Source organism: Hypomesus nipponensis, chromosome 8 (genome assembly GCF_054491055.1).
Source record: "Hypomesus nipponensis isolate SF chromosome 8, ASM5449105v1, whole genome shotgun sequence".
In the NCBI taxonomy this organism is placed as follows: Eukaryota; Metazoa; Chordata; class Actinopteri; order Osmeriformes; family Osmeridae; genus Hypomesus; species Hypomesus nipponensis.
In genome coordinates, this window is record NC_140368.1 from 1207501 (window position 1) to 1220221 (window position 12721).

The following is a 12721-nucleotide window of genomic DNA, read 5'->3' on the forward strand; positions in this document are numbered from 1 at the left end:
CACTCAGAGTAGTGCACTGTTATAGTACACACTCAAAGCAGTGCACTGTTATAGTACACACTCAGAGCAGTGCACTGTTATAGTACACACTCAAAGCAGTGCACTGTTATAGTACACACTCAGAGCAGTGCACTGTTATAGTACACACTCAAAGCAGTGCACTGTTATAGTACACACTCAGAGTAGTTCAATGTACTACATTGAGTAAATCCAATGTAAATGGATGTAAATCTATTCAGGTGTTTGGTCTGAAGGCCCTGCTCGTTTGAGGTCTCTAACAGGGCTTGTGTTCGCTTGCTTGCATCCTAGTGAGTAGGCCTTGTCCAGGACTGTTCCTGAAGTCTTCAGAACTATAGAACACGCTTTTATCCAAAGCAACTTCCAAGAGAGAGCTTTACAAAATTGCATAGGTCACTGATCATAACAACGAGATAGCCCCAAACATTGCAAGCAGCCAAAACAGGAAGCACACATTGTGAAAACCAAATAAGTGCCAAACGGAAGAACCATAAGAGCATGCAGTTCAACAAGTTACAATTGAACAACATGAAACTCAAAAAGTGCAAGAGTGTACCTGTAGAAAAACAGTCAACAGTACTAACTTTCTCCTCACATGTTCTCTGTGTCTCCTCCCCGCAGGGTCACCCTGGTGTCCAGGGATTCCCAGGTCTTCCAGGAGATCCCGGTCTCAAAGGAGACACGGTACTAATCCACAACCTCCAGATCTGCAGTCAGATGCAGGAACCACTCAGCTTCTCCCCCATAGACTGTGTGGTTCCTGTGACCTCGTGAGTGTTGTCTGAGTGTGTCTCCTCGTTGCCAGGGCGACCCTGGCGTGGGGCTCCCCGGACCCCCCGGACCTCCAGGACCTTCTGGACGGAAGTCCCGCCTCCCGGTACGTTCGGGTAATTGATTAATTGACTCATTTGGTTAATTGGGTACTTTGTTCATTGTCTTTGTCTGTATGTCATGTGTTGTGGTTTCCAGGATGGGGTTGATGGCTCGGGGTACGATGACTTTGACAGCGACATGGAGATGATCTCAGTAAGTGATCCAGCAGCATGCCATCCCAGTAACTAATAAATGCAGGGCTCATTGTGTTGGTATGCTAACGTGAGCATTAGTATTTGTTAGTTTTCAGGCATCACAGCACCTAAGCATTTTTATACTAACCATTAGCGTTCTTTATTACACTTTATTGTAATAAGGGGGAGGTTTTTGAGTTTTGGGGGGATTTAAACCTGCAACTTCTTGAGCTGCTGTCAAATGCTCTAACCACTAGGCTAGACCCATACCCTGTTAACAATGTGATGTGTTGCTGCAGGGTCCTCCAGGCCCCCCAGGGCTCCCGGGCCCCCCAGGCCCCCCGGGCCCCCATCTGCCCGCCCTGCCTGGACCCCCAGGGCCCCCTGGAAAAGATGGGGGGGTTGGTAAACCTGGTCTCCCTGTAAGTAAAACTACAGCTTCACCTTAATCCCAACCTAATCAGTAAAATACCCTTCTTGCTAAGACCAGTTACTGTTTTGTTGTGATATGATAATGTGAGACAATGGTTTGTGGTTTATATTTTCAGATATTGGGTCTTGTTCCTTTGTTTAATGGCTGACCTGGTATGTGTGTTCCAGGGGACTGAGTGGTTTAGTTGGTCTGGGTCTGGGTCTGGGACTGGGTCCGGTTCTGGGTCTGGTTCTGGTTCTGGTTCTGGTTCTGGGTCCGGTTCTGGGTCCAGTTCTGGGTCTGGTTCTGAGTCTGGTTCCGGATCCAGTTTCAAGTCTGGACCTTGGTCCGGGCCAGGGTCTGGGTCTGGCTTTGGTTCTGGACAGGTATTATAATCTGATTCCATTTGTTAGCTGAACAAATGGACTCAAAAAGGCAGCATTTTTCCCCCCAACTATTCTGAACGCTCTATATTTCTGAGCCACAAGTCGTCTGGGCTTCAACTCTGTTTGTTTATGACTTCTAGAGAAACATGGACGTGTGTTTGGGGGGGTGTCAGAAGGTGGTGTTAATGCAGTTCTCTGACTGTACCAAGTCCAGCTGTCTGTGTGGTCTGGCTGTTGGCCACTCCACGCTGCCCTCCCTCCTCTCCCACGTAAACAGCTGGGCCAGACAAGGTCTGCTCTCTGTACCCTGGTCCAGTCCCAGCAGCTATAGCTACAGTTACCTTAGTAACCAGATGATGTCACAACATCAGCATCAGCATAACCCGGCAGATGCCCTTGCTTTTGGCCCTGCTACCTCACGATGAAACGCTTCTTACGGAACATGGTTTCTCCTGGCTGCAATGTTGGGGAAAATCTGCCTTTTTAACGAGAGAATGACGAGGGCTTTTACTAACTGTCTGAGTTCTGCTTTGAACTTCTACTGAGGGAAAGTATTTTGTGTGAGTAAGGCACTGAATACGGTGACTGTAAACCAACTGGATTGAGTTTGGTTGCAGCCTCATTCATTTCAATCAAACACATCAACTTGTGATGTATTTAAGATTCCCATTCTAAGTTTTCAGGTGTTATAGTACAGGTGTTACAGTACAGGTGTTATAGTTCAGGTGTTATAGTTCAGGTGTTATAGTTCAGGTGTTATAGTTCAGGTGTTATAGTTCAGGTGTTATAGTTCAGGTGTTATAGTATAGGTGTTATAGTTCAGGTGTTATAGTTCAGGTGTTATAGTTCAGGTGTTATAGTATAGGTGTTATCGTACAGGTGTTAGAGTAAAGGTGTTATATAGTACTGGTGTTACAGTACAGGTGTTATAGTACAGGTGTCATAGTACAGGTGTTATAGTACAGGTGTTCTAGTGCAGGTGTTATGTAGTACAGGTGTTATGTAGTACAGATAGTGCAGGTGTTATATAGTACAGGTATTATATGGTACAGGTGTTATATAGTACAGGTGTAACATAGTACAGGTGTTCTAGTGCAGGTGTGACTCCTGCTGTGGTTGCAGGGGGTGGATGGCAGAGATGGAGTTCCTGGTGCTGACGGGGTGAAAGGAGACAAGGTACGAGCAGATCCCTCCAGCCTGCTGCCACAGGCACTGTGGTAGTGTGTCTGCTGCCTCTACACCAAGACCTGCATACTCACCCTGTATACATGGTCGGTTTATATGGCTGTGTTTGTGTTTGACAGGGTGAACCGGGAGTGATGGGGTCACAGGGACAGAAGGTGAGAACTTTCTACCAGGATTGATTTACACCAGAGAAACATCTATGATTTCATGTGCACAGAATTTTGCAGATCATGTACCTTAGGAAAAATCACCTGTCGCTCTCCCTCTCCCTCTCCATCCGCCTCAGGGTGACCAGGGCCCAGCAGGGTTCCCAGGTGTTCCAGGCTCAGAAGGCCCAGAAGGGAAGCCTGGCCCCCCCGGTCCCCCCGGTCCCCCAGGCCCCCCTGGACGGGGGTCAAGCCTGGATCTGGAGGTAGGCACCAGACACAGTGTAAAGTAACTACATCTCGGCTACCAGACACAGTGTAAAGTAACTAAATCTCAGCTACCAGACACAGTGTAAAGTAACTACATCTCAGCTACCAGACACAGTGTAAAGTAACTACATCTCAGCTACCAGACACAGTGTAAAGTAACTACATCTCGGCTACCAGACACAGTGTAAAGTAACTACATCTCAGCTACCAGACACAGTGTAAAGTAACTACATCTCGGCTACCAGACACAGTGTAAAGTAACTACATCTCGGCTACCAGACACAGTGTAAAGTAACTACATCTCGGCTACCAGACACAGTGTATAGTAACCACATCTCAGCTACCAGACACAGTGTAAAGTAACTACATCTCGGCTACCAGACACAGTGTAAAGTAACTACATCTCGGCTACCAGACACAGTGTAAAGTAACTACATCTCAGCTACCAGACACAGTGTAAAGTAACTACATCTCAGCTACCAGACACAGTGTAAAGTAACTACATCTCGGCTACCAGATCATCGTCCAGAGTTGATATCCCCCCCTCTGTGTTGTCCCAGTGTTGATGTTGTGTTGTTCCAGGACCTGGAGGGCTCTGGCACAGACTGGTCGGGCTTGTCTCCCAGACTAACAACGGTAAAACACACTTCACAACGACGATGATGATCTGTCAGAGAGAGAAGCGTAAAGCGACCTGGTAGAACCTGGTCGATGCTAACTGTTCTGATCTGTCGTTTTCCTCAGGGGTCCCGGGGAACACCAGGACTTCCTGGACCGAAGGTGAGTCCCGTCCAATGATGTTTCAGTGTAAAACCAGTGTTTGGGAGTGTTTCTAAGAGGCCTGTTCTCCTTCTCTCCTCCCAGGGAAAAGACGGTCTTGATGGAAAACCAGGTGCATCTGTCAAGGTTGGTCCCCATTGGCCCTCTAACAGGAAGGATCAGGAAGTAGTCCCATCACTCTACCTCCCATTGGCCCTCCAATAGGAAGGAACAAGAAGTGGATCTTGTCTCCCTGAACTTGTACTCTCTTAACCCCTTCTAAATGACCCCTCGTATTATCTGTGAATAGTTAGGGTCACAAAGTCAGAGGTCAAAATCATTCTGACCCCTCAGCTTGAAGGAACAGACTTGTCCGCTCGGTAACAACATGCCCTGTCATCCAAGATGAGGAGCAGCACAGGGCTGTTGTGTTGTGGAGGTGATCAAGTTGTGTCCTCTGTCCTCCAGGGGGATCCAGGAGCACCAGGACCTCCCGGTTTCCCAGGGCTGGATGGACTGCCTGGGACATCAGTTAGTAGAACCCCCTGGTCCCCTGGTACCAAAGACATGGGTTAACTGTTCTGTTAGTCTGGTTGTGTTTGAGGAGTGCTGAAGTGTTTGTTATTGTCCTTCCTTTCCTCAGGGATTGAAAGGAGACAAGGGTGCTGCAGGATCACAGGTCGGTAGATTCCTCTCCGGGCCCCAGATCGGGGGGTGGTGGGGGCGGAGGGGGTGGTTCTGGTGTGTTGGTCTTGGATGGAGGGGGGTTAACTGTGTTCCTTTTGTGTCCCAGGGAGAGAGAGGCCTTGATGGGCTGAGTTTCCCTGGTCCACCCGGGCCCCCTGGCCCCCCAGGACCTGTTATCAACCTGCAGGAGGTGAGGCTGCTGTTCAACCGTCTCTCATTCCCTCACCTCCCCTCCCACCTTCGTTCTTATTACAAGTATCATATGTAGCCTGCCAGGATTTCCCTCCCTGATCCTCCCCACTTCTTCAAACGATCTGCTTGACAAACAATGTCACTTCCTATGTGTGAGATGATGTCACTTCCTGTTTCCCCCACCAGCTCCTGCTCAACAACACGGACGGTGTGTTTAATATCTCAGGAGTCTTGGAGGCTCAGGGGCCCCTGGTGAGTACATCCAGCCCCATCTCAGACTCCCTCGCCTGGGCTGGCGGGGCTGGATGTAGACCTCTGTCCCATGGTTAAACACCATATGGGACCAATTACTATGTCATATTTAATTATTTTTGCATTTAGACTCTTTTATCCAAAGCGACATACAGTACAAGTGGTGCATGTAGAGAGTACTGCAGGAGATCAAGGATCAGAAATGCAGATTTCTAACAGTGAGTCTTATGACAGACTGTCAGAGGAAGGGAACAATCTGTATTTAAGGCTCATCGCCAGGTAACTCCATCTTAGCTTCGAATGTAAACCCATTTGGATGTAATTTAAAGTGATTCCACCGTCATCGTACTCTTGCTGCTCAGACGACCTGCGGGTATGTTCCTGCTCTGCTACATGACCCCAGCGCTCTGCAGGGTAGAACTGGACGGTGTAGATAGACATCCGCGGGGTCATGGAATATGTGTTTACCTGTGTCCTGCATACCTCTGTTCTAGCAGGGGTCACGGGGTCATAAGGGAGATATTGGGATTCCTGGGCCTCAAGGACCTCCGGGGTTAAAGGTGAACATGTGTGTGTGTCTGCTCTGCTTTAATCTGATTTGTTTTAGGGTTCTCTGTTCTCCTCTCCCCTTTACTCCTCTGCCCTCTCCTCCTCTCTCATCGCCTCTCCTTTCACTGTGTTTGAAATCATGTTTTAAACGGTTGAAAAAGTATTTTCTAAAAAGTTTTGAAAGGTTGAAAAAATATTTTTGAAAAAGTTTTGAAAGGTTTTGAAAGAAATATTTTTGAAATAAAGTTTGAATCATTGATGAGTATTTGATGAGGACTCTCTACTATACTCTACTGTACTCTACTCTACTCTACTGTACTCTACTGTACTCTACTGTACTCTACTGTACTTTACTGTACTCTACTGTACTCTACTCTACTGTACTCTACTGTACTGTACTGTACTGTACTTTACTGTACTCTACTGTACTCTACTGTACTGTACTCTACTGTACTGTACTCTACTGTACTCTACTGTACTGTACTCTACTGTACTCTACTCTGTTTTAATCTTCTCTGTTTTAGGCTTCTCTGTTCCCTCCCTTTTTCTCCTTCTCTCCTCTCTTTTTTTTGACAGATTGGGGAAAAAAAGGGAAAAAAAGTTTTTAAAGATTGAAAAGATATTTTTGAAAACGTTTTTAAAGGTTGAAAAAATATTTTTTCAAGTAACGTGTTTTGTGTTGGCAGGGTGAGAGGGGCGAGCCAGGGGTTGTCATGGTAGCAGATGGATCATCCATGTCAGGACTCAGAGGGCCAGAAGGCGCCAAAGGAAACAAGGTCACTTCCTCCCTCACACAAACCACTTCCTGGGTCAGAGTTCAGATGGAAGGATTCTGTACTGACAGTGTGTTGTGGATGTATTGCAGGGAGACGGTGGTGTTGCCGGGCCAACGGGGGCAAAGGTGAGCGATGGGATGTTCTTTCTCCTTCTCTTTCCTGTCTTCAAAGGTCAGAGGTCATGATCGTGGGAGTACGTCGGAAAAATCAAGGATCAGAAGCACTTAGTTCTGACAGTATTTCAGTGGTCGGTGTGAAAGACCGGTTTGTATTTACCAGACACAGTGTAAAGTAAACACATCTCGGCTATCAGACAGCTCTAACGAGGCTACGACACGACTACGATGTGCAACAACAATATTTCAATCTGAAAAATTAAACAGTAGAGTGCAACAACAGCAGTGTTGTGTCTGGAGTGCATCTCTGACTGTCAGGGTTGATCCTCTGCAGGGCCACGCTGGGCCAGCTGGACCCAAGGGAGAGTTTGGTTTCCCTGGGCGACCGGTGAGCAATACTCTTTGTTTTGGATCCTATATACTGCGTACAGCGTACTGCGTACTGCGTACTTAATGTGTATTGATGTCTGGTGTGTCTCCAGGGCCGTGTTGGTGTCACTGGACCAAAAGGAGAGAAGGGAGACAACTGGGGCCTACCGGTGGGTCCTCACCCCTTCACCCTCTACCTTCACCCTCTACCTTCACCCTCTACCATCACCCTCTACCTTCACCCTCTACCTTCACCCTCTACCATCACCCTCTACCTTCACCCTCTACCTTCACCCTCTACCTTCACCCTCTACCTTCACCCTCTACCTTCACCCTCTACCTTCACCCTCTACCTTCACCCTCTACCATCACCCTCTACCTTCACCCTCTACCTTCACCCTCTACCTTCACCCTCTACCTTCACCCTCTACCATCACCCTCTACCTTCACCCTCTACCTTCACCCTCTACCTTCACCCTCTACCATCACCCTCTACCTTCACCCTCTACCATCACCCTCTACCTTCACCCTCTACCATCACCCTCTACCTTCACCCTCTACCTTCACCCTCTACCTTCACCCTCTACCATCACCCTCTACCTTCACCCTCTACCTTCACCCTCTACCATCACCCTCTACCTTCACCCTCTACCTTCACCCTCTACCTTCACCCTCTACCATCACCCTCTACCTTCACCCTCTACCTTCACCCTCTACCTTCACCCTCTACCTTCACCCTCTACCATCACCCTCTACCTTCACCCTCTACCTTCACCCTCTACCTTCACCCTCTACCTTCACCCTCTACCTTCACCCTCTACCTTTACCCTCTACCTTCACCCTCTACCTTCACCCTCTACCATCACCCTCTACCTTCACCCTCTACCTTCACCCTCTACCATCACCCTCTACCTTCACCCTCTACCTTCACCCTCTACCTTCACCCTCTACCATCCCCCTCTACCTTCACTTCAGACCACCTTCCTGGGACATGAGATTCAACCTCTCTCTATCCCTTCCTCTCTCCCTATCTATCTTTCCTTTGGTCTCTATCTGTATTTATCTGTATATATCTCGTTGTATATCTCTATGTATATCACTATTTATATCTCTACCTCTATCTCTCTATATTTATCTCTATCTATCTTTATTTGTATCAATTTATCTTAATTCTAATCTGTATTTTAACCTCTATTTTATCTCTAGTTATATCTCTATTTATATCTATCTATCTATCTATCTATCTATCTCTTTCACTCTCTATCTTTCTCTCTCCATGTGTATTTTTCCCTCCCTCTTACTCTCCCTCCCCCTCTATCTCTCTCTGCTTTCAGGGCCCCCCTGGCCTCCCCGGGCCCCCAGGTCGCCCAGGAATGTTCAACTGCCCCAAAGGAGTAAGTTACCCCCCCCCCCACCTCCTCTAACCCGTATTACAGCATCAGCCTTTTCTCCATCTCTCACTGTGTCAGATACTGTGTCTGTACAGCTGCGTATGCTCATCCTCCCCCTCCCTCCCTCCCTCCCTCTCTCCCTCCCCTCCTACCCCTCTCTCCCTCTCCTTCCCTACCCCCATCCCCCTTCCTCCCCCTATGAAGACTGTGTTCCCCATCCCTCCCAGACCTCACTGCAAGAAGGGCGTAAGTGATGCACCCCTGGTGGAGGGCTCAGTGGTGCCAGTCTGCTCCTCCTTCCTCTCTCAGTGGCTCTTCTTCTCTCACTTCATTCACTTACTCGTTCATTCACTCACTCACAAGTTGACTCACTCACACTTACTCACTTGTTCACTCCCTCTCTCGTACTCAGCCACTGGGTCAGTAATCACATCTCTCACTTCCTCCTCTCTCCTTCACCACAACCAGGAAGTTGTGCATGTGGTACATTCTGGTCCCCAGGCCATGTCTGTCCCCGGCTTGGGGCTGCTATCCCAGCATGCAGTGTGTCCCTGTGGGGACGTGTGTGGAGTCTAACCATGAACACTAACCCTCCGGCTTCCTGTAGTGGTGGGTATGCTCTCTGGACTCACCTCACTTCCTGTTGTAGTGGTGAGCATGCTCTCTGGACTCACCTCACTTCCTGTTGTAGTGGTGGGCATGCTCTCCGGACTCACCTCACTTCCTGTTGTAGTGGTGGGCATGCTCTCTGGACTCACCTCACTTCCTGTTGTAGTGGTGAGCATGCTCTCTGGACTCACCTCACTTCCTGTTGTAGTGGTGGGCATGCTCTCTGGACTCACCTCACTTCCTGTTGTAGTGGTGGGCATGCTCTCCGGACTCACCTCACTTCCTGTTGTAGTGGTGGGCATGCTCTCTGGACTCACCTCACTTCCTGTTGTAGTGGTGAGCATGCTCTCTGGACTCACCTCACTTCCTGTTGTAGTGGTGGGCATGCTCTCTGGACTCACCTCACTTCCTGTTGTAGTGGTGGGCATGCTCTCCGGACTCACCTCACTTCCTGTTGTAGTGGTGGGCATGCTCTCTGGACTCACCTCACTTCCTGTTTTAGTGGTAGGCATGCTCCCTGGAATCATCTCATGAACGCCCTCTCTCCTCGTGCACTGCATCCCATAAATAACTTGATGTATTTTAGCTAATATTGGAACGTTTACTAAAATATATTCTACCCCTGCGCAGATTAACCGTGATGGAAACGTCACAAATGGTGAGTGCGTGTGAAGTGTACTGCAGCATGAAAATAATGATTTTATTAGCATTGTTATATGCATGCTGACTCTTGTGCTGCCTTTCCATGCCTGTCCACTAGGGGGCAGCGACTGTCTGACAGGGAGTAAAGGAGAAAAGGGAGAGAGAGGCCTGCCAGGACTTCCAGCCCCAACCAGTATGTCTACACACCATGACCCTTACATGAGGGAACTTATCTGATCGTTCAGTTCAAGTTTTGATGATTTTAAATTACTGGCGATTGTTCTTAATCCTTCAATTTCCCCACAGTTAAATATCTACCTGACGGATCTATGGTGAGTTTCTGTGAATCACCAAACACTGTCATTAGATAAATATCAAACTCTAGAGCTATTAATTGTGTGTGTGTGTGTGTGTTGACAGGTCAGCAGAGGTGAGCTGGGTATGAAGGGGGAGAAGGGGGAGAAGGGGGAGGCGGGGTCCATGGGCCTGCCTGGTGCCCCTGGTCACTCAGGGCTGATGGTGAGTCTCCCTGGACACCACCACACCCTGAATCAAACTTTCCTGTACTTGACTGAATTGAACCAAAATGTATTAGGTTTAAATTAATCTGACTTGAATGTGGATGTGTTCTGAAAGTGCTGTCCTGCTTCCAGGGTCCCAAGGGAGACTCCGTGATGGGCCCCCCTGGCATCCCGGGGGCCCCTGGTGTTCCTGGGTACGGCAGACCTGGGTTCCGGGGGCCCCCTGGCCCCCCTGGCCCACCTGGACGCTCATCAGGTACCCTGAACTACAGCCTGTCTGTCTGACACTCCTCAGCCTGTCTGTCTGACACTCCTCAGCCTGTCTGTCTGACACTCCTCAGCCTGTCTGTCTGACACGCCTCAGCCTGTGTGTCTGACACGCCTCAGCCTGTCTGTCTGACACTCCTCAGCCTGTCTGTCTGACACTCCTCAGCCTGTCTGTCTGACACTCTTCAGCCTGTCTGTCTGACACTCCTCAGCCTGTCTGTCTGACACGCCTCAGCCTGTCTGTCTGACACTCCTCAGCCTGTCTGTCTGACACTCCTCAGCCTGTCTGTCTGACATGCCTCAGTGACCACCAACAGTTATACTGTGATTGACATGAACACAAAGTGAATTCTCCATCTGAGACATGGTTGTTTGGTGATTTCAGTGGCTGGGCTTCCTGGTCCGCCTGGCCCAGCTGGACAGCCAGGACCTCCAGGCTCCTTTGACGGTTCTGGTCCTGTGAGTTTCTGAAGCCATTTGTTGTGTGTGTGTCGTCCATTCCGGCTCTCCCCTTTTACACGATGTGAGGTGTTGTGACATGTTGTGCCGTGTGGTGACCAGGGGTCTGAGTGTCCGTGTTCCTCCTGCAGGTGAGGACGTTCCCCTCCAGGGAGGCGATGATGGTGCAGACGGGCCAGGACAGGCCCGGGGTGCTGAGCCTGGTGGAGGGACGCTCCTCCAGCCTCTACATCAAGGTTCCCCGGGGCTGGAAGGAGGTCCAGGTACATCATATTCAGCATCAGCAGGTGCTCCACATCCACACACAGACCCTGCGGCAGAACATCCACGTTCAGAGCTCTCTAATATACAGAGCTCTGCTTTCATTGGATAGACAGTGAAGAAGGACAGGACATGTAGGAAGAGAGAAAAAGGGGAGGACATTCAGGAAATGGCCTGAGAAGGACTTTGAGAGAGAGGGGGAGAGGGAGAGAGACACTGACAAGTGACGTGACAAACACCCTCTTACTCTCTGAAACAACATGTCTTTCTCTCCACAGCTTGGGAACCTGATCCTTCCCTTCACCAACCAGATCCAGCAAGATCAGGTGACAACAGCTGGGTTCATGATCAGGATGTGTTCAATTAGCAGACGCTTTTATCCACAGTGAGGTACCAGGGCTCCTCTGGGTTAAGAACAAGGCAGTGCTGTGTGTGTGTAGTCTGACGTGTAGTCTGTCTGTTTCTCTCCCTGTCAGACCCGACCACTGCCCAGCCTACTCGCCCGGCGGATCACTGACCCTCAGCAAAGGGTGGGATGAGGCTGCTTCCTGTGTGTGTGTGAGAGAGAGTGTGTGTGTGGTGTGTGTGTGGTGTGTGCGTGTGAGAGTGTGTACCCACACGTACTTTCAGGCCCTACATTCACGTGTTCCTGATCCTCTTGTGCTAGCTGACCCACGGTACACCCTGACCTCTGACCTCTGTGTGCACTCCAGTTGCTGCTGGTGGCCCTCAACCAGCCCCACACCGGGGACATGGGCGGAGCCTACCAGGCTGACCGCAGGTGCCAGGAGCAGGGCCGAGCCATGGGCCTGACACAGCACTTCTACAGCTTCCTGTCCACCGGGGCTCAAGATCTAGCCCACCGCATCCTCCCTCTCTACAGCCACCTGCCCATCACCAACCTCAGGGTGAGAACACCACCTGCTGTGGGGTGGTTACTGCATTTCAACCTCCGGAGGAGGAGGAATCACAATAGCAACAAAATATTCAATTAACATAAATGTTTGGGTAAAAATATGTATTTTAAGGAAAACAAATGTTGACGTATTTTTCTTATTTGTTACTGCTCTATGCATTTATAACGTTTTTAAACTAGATTTACATGGCTATTTGTGAAGTTGTTAGAAAGCCAGGATGTTTATACAGTCGTAAATTAATTTCTGTTTTCAGGAGAAAGATATTGTGTGGTCAATATGTTCAACTTAGACAATATACATATTAATAATTGACTTGACCCAAAACGTAAATGATTCCCTAAGTAACAGGATGCTGTGCTGTGGGTCTTTATAGGGGGATGTTCTGTTCAGCAATGGGAAACAGTTGTTCAATGGTGATGGAGGGATTTTACCCAGAGTACCTATTTACTCCTTCGATGGGAGGGATGTTCTGACTGACCCTTTCTGGTGAGTGTGGATTCTCCATCTTCACCTGCACCTGAACAGACAGT

At 49.0% G+C, this 12721-nt stretch overlaps 1 protein-coding gene across 3 annotated transcripts in view; it reads left to right on the plus strand.

Annotated features, from left to right (window-relative positions):
- Window positions 1–12721, plus strand: part of LOC146274661 (uncharacterized) — a 34845-nt gene that overhangs the window by 20717 nt on the left and 1407 nt on the right. For 2 of the 3 annotated variants that reach the window (XM_084702995.1, XM_084702996.1), the window contains exons 9-40: window positions 640–702; window positions 824–895; window positions 988–1044; window positions 1325–1447; window positions 2946–2999; window positions 3128–3163; window positions 3295–3420; window positions 4007–4060; window positions 4169–4204; window positions 4289–4330; window positions 4652–4714; window positions 4827–4862; window positions 4977–5060; window positions 5249–5314; window positions 5809–5874; window positions 6550–6639; window positions 6729–6764; window positions 7090–7143; window positions 7238–7294; window positions 8459–8518; window positions 8720–8761; window positions 9755–9782; window positions 9885–9959; window positions 10073–10098; window positions 10187–10285; window positions 10420–10543; window positions 10940–11013; window positions 11145–11276; window positions 11553–11600; window positions 11751–11804; window positions 11988–12182; window positions 12565–12677. In XM_084702995.1, the coding sequence (XP_084559121.1) occupies window positions 640–702; window positions 824–895; window positions 988–1044; window positions 1325–1447; window positions 2946–2999; window positions 3128–3163; window positions 3295–3420; window positions 4007–4060; window positions 4169–4204; window positions 4289–4330; window positions 4652–4714; window positions 4827–4862; window positions 4977–5060; window positions 5249–5314; window positions 5809–5874; window positions 6550–6639; window positions 6729–6764; window positions 7090–7143; window positions 7238–7294; window positions 8459–8518; window positions 8720–8761; window positions 9755–9782; window positions 9885–9959; window positions 10073–10098; window positions 10187–10285; window positions 10420–10543; window positions 10940–11013; window positions 11145–11276; window positions 11553–11600; window positions 11751–11804; window positions 11988–12182; window positions 12565–12677 (2285 nt within the window). The remainder of the gene's footprint in view (window positions 1–639; window positions 703–823; window positions 896–987; window positions 1045–1324; window positions 1448–2945; window positions 3000–3127; window positions 3164–3294; window positions 3421–4006; window positions 4061–4168; window positions 4205–4288; window positions 4331–4651; window positions 4715–4826; window positions 4863–4976; window positions 5061–5248; window positions 5315–5808; window positions 5875–6549; window positions 6640–6728; window positions 6765–7089; window positions 7144–7237; window positions 7295–8458; window positions 8519–8719; window positions 8762–9754; window positions 9783–9884; window positions 9960–10072; window positions 10099–10186; window positions 10286–10419; window positions 10544–10939; window positions 11014–11144; window positions 11277–11552; window positions 11601–11750; window positions 11805–11987; window positions 12183–12564; window positions 12678–12721) is intronic. The other variant, XM_084702997.1, reaches the window with a different exon arrangement.